The sequence below is a fragment of the Macaca mulatta genome, chromosome 14 (genome assembly GCF_049350105.2).
Source record: "Macaca mulatta isolate MMU2019108-1 chromosome 14, T2T-MMU8v2.0, whole genome shotgun sequence".
In the NCBI taxonomy this organism is placed as follows: domain Eukaryota; kingdom Metazoa; phylum Chordata; class Mammalia; order Primates; family Cercopithecidae; genus Macaca; species Macaca mulatta.
Window position 1 is genome coordinate 95904998 of NC_133419.1, and position 12034 is coordinate 95917031.

A 12034-nucleotide genomic window follows, 5' to 3' on the forward strand; every position below is an offset into this window, starting at 1 on the left:
TCTGGCTGCATCCCAAGGCAAATGGAGAGTGATTAAAGTGCTGTAAGTGTAGGGTGACATCATCAGATTTATGTTAGGAAGTCATCCTAGCTGGAGAGTGGATTAGAAGGGATGATGGAATAAAAACCGGGCATGACAAATGAGGATGGCTTGGTCAAAGGTGTGACGGTAGGGATGCAATTATCATCAGAGCAGTGAGGCAGGGGAAAGAAGTGTCTAGTTGGGCTCATATTTTTAAATAACTTTGGACAGAACCAACCAAACCACAGAAGCGCATGTCAAATGTTTTATTCCACATCAGCCATTACGTTTCATCCTCAAGCCTTTGCTGAAGGCTGTGGAACGTTGTTAGCTTTGGCTGGGTCTGAGTGCAGAGACCTAAGAGGATCTGGTTTGAAACCTCTTTTCCTTTGAGAAGAGAGTCAGTGACCAAATGTAGAGACAGCAGTGAATTATTGATGGACCTACAAGTTTTACACATACAGATGTTGCTTAAGACAGTTTTCCCCTAGAATCAGCAGTTAGCAAATGTGTTAATTAGATCAAGTCACCCCTCCCTACCTTGTAGTTTGTTCCAGAATCTTGGGGTGAGAACATTTGTAATTTGCAAAAGTAATATTTTATCTGTGGAAGACAAGCACACGGAAGAAAAATCTATTGTCTTGTACTATAAACTAAAGAACATAAAGTAAACGAAATCATCCTGGCTGTGGGATGTACAAATGTTCAGTGTTATAACGTGTGTCAGTCACTGACAGAGGGCTGGGGGAAAAACTAGACTCTGCCACGGGGACTGAGTGGCGGAGATATTTATGCTTATCAAAGGTGGAGGGCAGGGATCAAGAAATTTTGAGAAAGTGAATTAAAGTCTATACATACTTTAGTCATAAAGGCCAACAATGTATTATACTTTCCGCATTGGTAAAATACAACATAATCATACTTGGCATCTAATCACTCCGGATTTTGTGGTAGCCACTGGGATCCACCAACCACCTTTGTCCCTAGGAGTACATGATTTAATAAAGAAGACAGATACAGGGATCATTAACACTCTACCATGATAAGTATCATAACAGATACATATTCAAAGAACTCAGAGAAGAGAGGGATTGATTTCTAGTTGTTCAACTGTGTTTATATATCTTTATGATTGACATCATAAGTCAACACTGGGGAACCCTATACTCAACCTTATAAAATAATGTAAATATTTTTAAAATCCTATAAAACCTATAATCCTCCCAGCATCATCCCTGTGGGAGGACTTGATTGAAGCCTACAAGGATGAGATGACTGAGATACTAGTACCAGATGATCAGAGTCATCATCCAGATCAAAGGGGACTTCAAGTCTAGCCTCTTCTGTGACATTACACTAAATGTGTCCCCTCCTTTTTCTAAAAACTAAGATACAAACTTTGGTTTCATTTCTGGGACCAAACATAGTCAACATTTTCGGCATTAAAACCTGTAAGAAATTTGTTCTTAAGTTCCAACGTATAATCTCTTGAATAGCTTCCTTCTTTATGGCCTCATTTTACAGATGTGCTGTGAGTTAAAAGAAAAGGCCAGGCTTGGGAATCAGAGACCTGTTTCAAATCTGCCTCAGGACTCACTGGCTGTGCCAGCTTAGGCAAGCATCAACAGGCTGTGTCCTCAGTCCCTGTAGTGGCACACTGGAGAAACAGATGACATCGTAAGATGAGTACAGGCCTTGGCCCTGGGGAGCTGCCCTGACCCTATCTCTGCTGCCACCATCCTACCATCCTAGTCCAAGCTACCATCTCTCATCTGGATTGTGGCAATTGTGGGGTGTTTTTCTTTTTCTTTTTTCTTTTTTTTTTTTGAGACAGAGTCTGGCTCTGTTGTCCAGGCTGGAGTGCCGCGGTGTGATCTCAGCTCACTGCAACCTCCGCCTCCCGGGTTCAAGCTATTCTCCTGACTCTGCTACCCGAGCAGCTGGGATTACAGGGGCCTGCCACTACACCCAGCTAATTTTTTGTGTTTTTAGTAGAGAAAGGTTTCACCATGTTGGGCAGGCTGGTCTCGAACTCCCGATCTCAGGTGATTCGCCTGCCTCAGCCTCCCAAAGTGCTGGGGTTACAGGTGTGAGCCACCCATTTATTCTGGGCCACTTCAATCTACCAGTCTCACCCTGAGAGCGAAAAGGATAGAGTCACCACCTTTAAAAGATGAAAATCCTCAACATGATTTATAATATTTTTCTGCAAACTGCAGGTCATGAACCATTACTGGCTCATAGAAACAATTTAGTGGGTCAAGACCAGCACTTTTTTAAAACAGTGAAGTAGAACAGAAATATGAAATTGTAATGCCAATCATAAGCATAAGAATTATTTCATGAAACTTTTCTCATTATGGGCCTTCTCAAAAAGTGTTTGAAGGCCTCTGGCCTGTAATACCCTGAGTAATACGACCCTTGCCTCCTCCTTTAGCTCCACTTCCCATCATCCCCACGCAGTTCTCTGCTCTTTACCCACACTAGCTTTCCTTAAATTCCTCCAACACATCATGTTTCTTTCTGTGGGAGACCACTTAGCACATGGTTTTCCTCCTTGCCTAATGTCATCCTTCAGGTCTCAGCTCGGATGCCATTTCTTCAGGCAAACCTTCCCGGATTACATCCTGAACCCCTGCAGCTGTCAGGGTCTCACAGATCTGCGTTCAGTTTTTAGTTATCCCTTTAATAGCATGTTTCCTCGGTGAGTGACAAGCTTTCCCACTAGGCTGTCTTTGTGACCGCAGGGGCCCTGTTCTTGTTTACCCCTGTGGTAATCCAGTGCCTATCTCAGGCTGGCACCTAGGCATTCAGAGGGATAAATGAAGGAAAGAATTGGCCAACCTGTTGACCAGTGACGTTGGCTGGCCTCCTTCCTTGCTTGGTATCGGTTTTGTTTCTAACCCTTGCACCGAGAAAACCACACAGGGTTGTACTGTCTGCCCAGTTCAGGAACTTCCTTTAACAGTATTTCTTTACTCTCTGAGTTTCTGGTGAGCTCAAAAACAAAACAAAATACTGCAAGAAAATTGTATGCGTGTGCTGGCCGTTGAGCACTTCGGTGGAGAGTGGGAGAAGGATCTTCATAAGATTTCAGAGGGGAACTCTGCCCATCCACTCCGAACCAGCTGCAGCTCCGTGAGCATCTCACGCCACCCGTCTGCATCCCCAGGGCTGCCGTGGGGCGCGCGCGATCAGCAAGCTTCTTGGCGCCCAGTCCATGCGACTATCTCTTCCCAGTCCCTGGACTAGGCCTGCCCCACTCGGATTCTCCACTCTTGGTAGCGCGCGTCCCCGCGGACTGCTGAGACCAGGCGGCGCGGCGGCAGGTGACCCGCTTCTCCAGTCCCGGGCGCAGCCCAGGGGACATTGTCAGCAACGCGGTGCCCGGCCCTGGGCCTCTGCAGCCATCTTCAGGGAGAGGGGCGCGGCCTCCGGACGCGGATCCGCCCCCGCCGCCCGGGTTGCCCCGCCCGGCTCCGCAGAGCGCGGCGCCTGGGTTCCGACTTCCCTTCCCTACCCTGCTAGGCTGCGTCGCGCGCTCACCGCCCAGCCCGCAGAGCTCGCGCCGCGGCAGCCTAGCCGCTCGGCCCCGCCGCGCTCGCAGAGGCCGCCATGGGCACTGCGCGCTGGTTCGCGCTGGGCAGCCTCCTCGCCCTGGCTAGGCTGCTGGAAGGCCGGCTCGTGGGCGAGGAGGAAGCCGGCTTTGGCGAATGTGACAAGTTCTTCTACGCCGGGACCCCGCCTGCGGGGCTGGCGACCGATTCCCACGTGAAGATCTGTCAGCGCGCGGAGGGCGCTGAGCGCTTCGCCACCCTCTACAGCACTCGGGACCGCATCCCCGTGTACTCCGCGTTCCGCGCCCCGCGCCCTGCGCCCGGCGGCGCCGAGCAGCGATGGTTGGTGGAGCCGCAGGTAAGCGAGGTGGTTCCCGAGCCGGGGACCGTGCCGCTGGACTTGCCCCCAGGGGCGCTTTGCGGCTACCGCGAGGGGCCGGGCCGGGAACAGCAATCCCTACGCCTTCGATGCCTTGGGCCAAGAAACTCGGGTTCCAGATCCACCCCGTTGCGTCCCCGGAGTTTAGCCTGCCTCGCCCTCTGTCGAGGCTACAATAAGAGCCTGGCGATCTGCGAGCCTTCACTTCACTTCATGAGTTGCAGGGGCGGGAGGTCCCCTGTGGGAGGAGGTTCTCCCTACATTTCTGAGCAGACATCCGCAGTGTTTCATTCCTGAATAGTGAAGAGCGTGAGACAGAGACCCTGGAGACCGTTCAGATTCGCAGAAAGCCTACGCTGGGCGCTCACAGGCCTTCGTGCAAGTTACTGTCATAGCACTCATTTGGAGGTGGGTAGGTGGGCATTTTCATCCCCATTTTACAGAAGAGGAGATTAACCCAGGGCGTCGAAGAGACTTGCGGAAGACCACCCAGTTAATAAGATGGGGCAGGTCTTTTGTCTAGAAATTCACTGTCTTTTCTACTAAGTAAAGCTTCTCTACTGCAGAGCTTATCCTAGCCTGAAAATCCTTCCTCTACACACGGCATTGAGTAAATTCGATCTGCGGTTGTGTTGAATTAGAATAAAATAAAGATACAGATTTTTAGAAACGCAATGGGATAGTTACAAATGATAGGGAAACAATGACTACCTCCAACTGATGGAAAGATAAGCCAGTTTTTCCTGACTCTTCATATCTATATTATCATACCACTAGGAAATCATGTCACCTCTCATGGTGTTCTGTCCCATCTGGTAAAGGTGAACAAACACTTGAGAAGCCCTCAGAGTCTTCCGAACCTGCTTTCTTGCTCTTAACACATCCTGACTTACCTCTGCTCAGTTGATCTCCTCTCTAGAATACCCTGCCAGGCTCCCCTTTCCCTCTCACCAGCCTCCCACCCCTGTCCAGGCTGCTGGGGGAGGAGCTGACCCAACGGCTCTCCCTTTCCTGAGGACCACAGCTGCCCAGGACCACACCAGTGGACAGGAGGCTGGCTTTCAGGTGCTTTTTTCAGAGCCTGTGGATTGTAATCTCATTGAGATATTTCTAGCTCTGAGGTCTTGGCCAGGTCTCAAACAATCTGCACCTAGTTTTCTTATCTTCCTCACATCCTTCCACTTACCTCAATTGTTGATAACACCTGTTGAGATCAGGTATGTGAAAAAGACGTTGTCAATTGCACACACAAGATCCATTTAAATCCAAAATTAGTTTTCCTCCAGCTGTACCCCTAGAGCTCACAGGGTGTTGCCCACCTCTTGTCTTGCACTGTGATTGTGTGCCTGTGAAGAGAACAAATGACCTGGTCCTTTCCCTTGATCTCATGGATAGCTTGGGGAGACAGAACATACGTTTGAGGAAATCATGGGAATGCATGCTAAACGAATTTCAGTTAAATTCAGAACACATTTAGTGATCTCCTGCTGTGTGCCAGACATTTGGGATGCCAAGAGATCTGAGTGCCGTTCTAGAACAAAGGTTACCTGATCTGCAGGTGGAGTTTTCTGGGTGGAGAGGTGGTGTAGCATTTGATTAGAGCCATGCTATGTGGGTTCAAATCCTAGTTGCTCCGCTGACTAGCTATGAACTTGGGCAGGTTAAATTGGAGATAATAGCATAGGGTGTTGTGAGATTTAATGAGTTACTATATACAAAGTTCTCAGGTGTGTGACACATGAGTACTAGCTGTTGCTATGACACGGGCAAAAAAACCATAATTTAATAAAGGTGAACAAAGTTCTATTAGATTTAATCTGTCTTTGAGGTGATGGAAGCAAGCCTTAGGGTCAGGATGACATTTGTGCTTTGTGTGGAAAGATAAGGCAGAGTTTAGAAGGGAGGCAAAGAAGAGGACATTTCAAGCAGAGGGAACAGACATCAGGAGTGAGAAAGGCATGGCAGATTCAGGGATTTGTGCATGGAGAAGTTGGAACAGGTAAACTAATACAAATAGATTAATGTACTCAGTTGCTCAGAATAAAAGGGAATCACGGAAGGGAGGGATCAGGTGGGGAGGAGCCGTCAAGGAAGGCTTAGGGAGGCAGAGCCATTTATGCAACTAGGGAAGGAGTGAGTCATAAAGGAGCATAGTTTGCCAGAAAGAAGTAAAGGGAACCAGGTAACATGGATTCCGTGGGTGGGATAATGAGGAAGGGGACTGTGGAGATTAAAGAAGATGGGAAGGGAGGGCGGAAATAGTTACAAATGGCAGCTTGAGAGGTAAGATGTACTGTAGTTCTGAAAAGTACAAGGGGCCTGAGCTCTTACTGTGCTGAGAGGTCAGAATGGTCACTGTGGCTGAGCACTGCAGGATGCTTTTCCCTGCAAAGTGGATGGCCTCCCACACCCACCCACTCAACCCCAAGTCAAATCAGCCAGGATCCAGAGAGTATTGGGAGAGATGGAGGGAGGAGGAGGTGCGACGTACAGCTGGGCCTGCAGTGCACTGCAGCAAACCTGCCCCCCTGCTGCCTACTCCCTGACGCCTTGCCTCCTTGCCAAGATCCCCACTGCAGAAAGATGCTCAGGGCTCAATGTGTACCATTGGCTGCTTCCAAGCACTTTCTAATGCTGAGTCTCCTTGTGCCCACATCACCTTTTTGTGAGGTCAGTGTTGCCAAGAGGCCCTGCACACAGGAGGAAGAGGCAGGAGACCAAAGGAACTCAGTGCTTGCCTCCAGTGATGAGTCAGGCAGGGCAGCAGTGACACTGAGTTCCCAAAGCCCAGTTCAGTAGCTTTTGAGGCCACACTGCAGTTTCTCTCTGAAAACAATCTCCTAAGTCAAAGATCACAGAAACTTAGTCACTCTGGTGCTTAAAATCTGTAAAGTGTTGCCTGCCCAACCCCTACTGGACAAAGTTCACACTGCAGAATGCAGTTTAGAGGCCCTCCATAGCCTAGCTCCTGTCTCCTGCTCCAGTCTGGTTTCTCACCATGCCCCACCCTCATATTTTATGTTCTAGCATTATCCAGCTGCCTGGAGTTCCTCTCATAAACCAGACTGTTTGTGATGTCTGTTTCTTAGCTCATGCTGATTCCCTTTGCCCAAATTCTCTTTCTACACGGACCCCATCTTATCCTTCACTTCCTGCTCTTACTCCATCCTTTAAGACTCTGCTGAGGTGTCACCTCCTCCAGAAAGAATTCCCCACCTAAATTGTATCCACCTCCCGAGTTAGGTCCTCCCCTTCAGTGCTCTTATAATTTTTCTATTTTCATACCTACCATATTGTTTTATAATTATCTGCTTATGTATCTGTCTCCCCAACTTGAGCCCTTGAGGAATGATGACTGCATCTTACTCATTCTTTTCCTAGTGCCCAGCTTATAGAAAGCACGTGATAAGTGTTGAATCAAATACTTTGATGTTGGGAGGATCAATCAGGCAGCAGCAGGTGAGATTTCTGCTTGAGTTTTCTCCGTGGGGCGCTTCCTGTTTCAGAAGCTTGCCCCGTGGCTGTCCAGCAACTGCTGTTACGAACGTGGTCCCTGTGCAGCACTGGAACCCTGCTCTGAAGCCACTCCATCAATCTTAGCTTTGGCCTTTGAAACTATCCCAAATGGTTTTGATCTATGCTCTGCCTAGAGGAGATGATATGGAGGGGTTCTAGTCAAGACTCCAGAAACCTGAGAACTGGATTCTGGTTTAGTGCAGGAAGCCTCAAACCTTTTAGTTTGTCGACTCCTTTCCACTTAATGGAAAAATTTTTAGATAAGATACCAATGATGCCTTTCTAAAGTGCATTGCTGATTTATGCCAGAAGCCAACGTATAAAGCTTTATTATTTTATAAACGTGGAACTAACTGACTATATAAGGTTTCAAAGTGCATTGCTGATTTATGCCAGAAGCCAACATATAAAGCTCTGTCATTTTATAAACATGGAAGAAACTGAATATGTAAATTATATAATATTTATTATATATTTTATGTATTCATTATATAATATATATCATTTAATATATAATTTATATATTCAGTAATAATAGTGTATATTTGTTCAATCTTACAAAAATACTGTGAGGTAGATATTATCTTCTTCATTGTAGAAATGAGGAAACTGGCTCAGAGAGGTTAACTGAGGTGTTTAAGGTCACACAGCTTATTTTTGAACTCATTACTGAGTACTCTTCTGATACACCATGGAGATTCTTTGATCTCACAATGGATCCACTGCATTAATGGTTTTAGGACTTTAATTCTCATCTTTTATGTGAGAATTCTAATTTCTACTCCACTTCTATTTTCTGACAGTCATAGGACAAGTGGGAGCACTTATTTGGCTGCATAAAGGTTGCTGAAGTGTCCGTGACTGTGGAATGAAGGGGATATTCTGGTTAACTACAAAAACATTTTTCCGGAGGGCACAGTGAGGTCATATTTCAGATCTTAGTAAATGCATATGAACGGTTGTCTCAAGTTAGAACCTTGATTAAGTCCTTGATTTTTAATTTCCATCCATGGCTTTTACAACCTGAAATAGAAATATTGTTCAATTTGTTCCAACCTCAGCCTTCTTTTCATTGTGTCAGAGAACAGATATGTAGATCATCATACACTTAAATCTCTGTGTAAGTAATGCAGTGAACAGGACAACCCTGATTCTTACTCCTTAATTAAGAGACTTAATTCAGATCCCTGCTTTTCCATTTACAAGCTATGTGACCTTAAATTCTCCCAGCCCTCTTTTTTGGATCTGTTCATTAAAGGTCGTAACAGTGTTTACAGAGAGGTTGTAACAAATAAGATAACACATGAGAGCATGTGGCATGGTACCTGGAATATGGTAAACTCTTAGTAAATATTAATATGCATATAAGGTATTACTTCAGTAGGTGCTAGGCGTGCGCACGCACACACACACACACACACACACACAAATGGAATGTTGGATTAGATAGGTGACACCTATAGTTCTACAAATCTCTCCTAAATGTAAAATAGCTATACCTGTATCTTCTCAAATGCTCAGTATATGTCCCACATTCATATAGTAGATGCTTCATAAATGCATGATGAGAGATGAAATGTATGGAAAATTGAATGAATGGATGGAGGGTGGATTTGAGTGATTAAAAGCAAAAACAAACCAAACAGGTACCAAAGACATCTCCACCCTCTCTGTCCTGGGAAACCAAGAAGTGTGTTGTCACAAAACAGTGAGCAATGGCATTGCAGTCTATTGTGCTGAGCCTGGATAAGACTGGGAAATGCCCGACCCAGGGGATGGTTCCAAAAGCAGTCACTCACAATTTCTTCCCTACTGTGATGCACACCGCAAAACAGGGCCCACACATGATATCGTTTGTTGGATTTTTCCCTTCTGGCTTTTTCTTCATCTTTGGATTTAGTGTTTCCTTTTGTTTTGCAGGCCACTCTCAGGATCAAGTTAAGGTACTTACCTATGTTGGCAGAATATTTCAGGGACATTCGTCCTGCAGCAGTCCAGTGGTGACAATTCCCTACACTATTCTTTCAGTTTAGATTTATATCTGGACAATCTAGGCAAGGAACTATCATTTATTGATCGCTTACCATGTCAAAGGTCTTCACAATCTAACTCATCTCATCTCTATAACAACTCTAGGAATTATGACCTGTGTTTTATAGTTTAATCTCTATAACAACTCTAGGAATTATGACCTGTGTTTTATAGTTTAGGAAACTGAGGTTCAGAGTGGTTAAGTAACTTATCAAAGGTCACACAGCTTCTAGATGGCAAAGCCCAGACTGGAGCTTACTACCCAAAATCCAAAGCTCTTAACTCTCTTTCTTCTCTGTCACACTGTTTTCTCACTTAAATGTTAGTGTTTTCTCTCCAGAATCCAAACTGACTGACTAGACTCATTATTTTATTTTTAATCCAGTTCTTTGGATGGTTTATGGCTTCACTACTAACATACCATTCTGTAAATGCCAGCTTCAGATTTCTGTTAGCTCCGTTACTGGTGATTCATGGTGATTGAATGGAGCTTTCCTTGGGGAATTGAGATTTTATTCTTTGGGCATAAAATTTACCTTCCTTTTAAACTCTCAGCTCTGAAAGTGAAAATTTGAGAAAGTAAATCCTCTTATTTGCCAGTAGCATTTGCTTTCAGTTACCTTGTCTGTCTTCTAGAATTACTGTTAGTCAAGGAAGCTTTTTTTTTTTTTTTTTTTTTTTTCAAATTTCCTCCTTCAAGATGCATGTTATATCTTCTGAGTGGTGACTTACCCTTTCAGTTTCATGGAACTTGACATTTATCATGGCAATAATTAATTGTCGATATATCTATTTGGCCACTGAAAGGAAGGAGAAATAAAAAAGAAACTGACTCATAGGCTGAACCAAGAATAGAAGCACCGTTTAGTGTTCCAGTCATGCTTCATTGACCTACTGCTGGACAGAAGTGTGGCTCAATCAAAAGGTCAAACAAGGGTATTTTATATTTTTAATCAAAGCTGGAAATATGGGTACATTTTACTTTGTAGAATAATAGATGGCTGAAATATTATTTGAAAATGTAAATATAATTACATGTTTCAGTTGACTTATACTTTAAGGGCTGGTTGGTCTTGCGTTTGTATTGACTTCCAGTTGGCAGGGACACCTAATCTTTTAAGAAAGCCCTGAGCCCTCTGTCAATTCATTTTAGTCAACAAATCTTTATTGAGCATCTGCTATGTGTCAGCCACTATTCTAAGCCCTGGAAAGAGAGCAGTGAACCAAACACACAAAAACACCTACTCTCATAGGGTTTATATCTAATAGAGAATATAGATTATAAAATACATAAATAAAAGACATAGCACCAAGCGCAGTGGCTCACACCTGTAATCCCAGTACTCTGGGAGGCCAAGGCGGTCTGATCATTTGAGCCTAAGAGTTCGAGACCAGCCTGGGCAACATGGCAAAACCTCATCTCTACAAAAAATACAAAAATTAGCCAGTTGTGCTGGCATGCACCTGTAGTCCCAGCTACTCATGGAGGCTGAGGTGGGAGGATCATTTGGGCCTGGGAGGTAGAGACTGTGGTGAGCTGAGATCATGCCACTGCACTCCAGTCTGGGGGACAGAGTAAGACCCTGTCTCATTAAAAAAAAAAGGCATATTAGATAGTGATAAGTGTTAAGTAGAAAAAGCAAGGAAGGAGGCTGTGAGATATCAAGGAAAAGATGAAGTTTAAAACAAGGTTTCCATCCAGGGAAGAGATCACTGAGCAGATGACTTTCGGGTACAGACAAGAAAGAAATAAGAAAGCCAATTATGCAGACGTCTAGGGGGAAAACGTTCTGGGTGAAGGGAATAGTAATTGCAAAGGCCTGGAGGCATGAGTGTGTTGAGGAAGAACTAAGAGGCTGTTTGGCTAGAGAAGGGTAAATGAAGAGAGTAGCAGGAGATGAGGTCAGAGAAGTGCGGAAGAAGAGGGCAGATCATTTAGATTCTTCTGAGCTATTTGTAAACTATTGGGGTTTTACTGTGTGTGAAGTGGGAAGCAATTGTGCAGGTTTCTGAGCAGAGAGCTTCGATGTGATCTGGCTTACATTTAAATGGGACCAGTTTGGCTGCTGCATTGAGAATTGACTTGTGGTGTTAAGGGCAGAAGCAAAGAAACCAGTTAGGAGGTTTCAGTGATCTGACAAGAGATGGCAGTATCTTGGATCAAGGTGGTAGCACTGCATGTTCTGGATATATGGTGAAGAAAGAACTCATAGTCTTTGGAGTGAGAGAAAGGGAAGAGATGACTCCAAGCGTTTGGGCCTGAATGATTAGAAGAATGTAGTTGCCATGAGTAAGACAAGGATACAAAAGGAGGAGCCGTTTTGGGGCTGTATCAAGAACTCGCTTTTGTTCATAGGAGCAAGAATATAATACTGATTGCGTATCCATAATCTGAAATGCTTGGGACCAGAAGTATTTCAGTTTGGGGATTTTTTTGGATTTTGGAATTAGTGGCTGAACATCCCAAATCTGGAAATCTGAAATCTGAAATGCTTTAATGAGCATTTCCTTTGAGTGTCATGTCAGTACT

At 44.9% G+C, this 12034-nt stretch overlaps 1 protein-coding gene across 1 annotated transcript in view; it reads left to right on the top strand.

Moving 5' to 3' along the window:
- Positions 1-3523: 3523 nt before the first annotated feature.
- The window catches only part of ENDOD1 (endonuclease domain containing 1), a 39925-nt gene continuing 31414 nt past the window's right edge, over positions 3524-12034 (top strand). The window contains 1 exon segment of the mRNA NM_001260700.1: positions 3524-3936. Coding sequence (NP_001247629.1) covers positions 3637-3936 — 300 coding nt within the window. The 5' untranslated portion in view covers positions 3524-3636.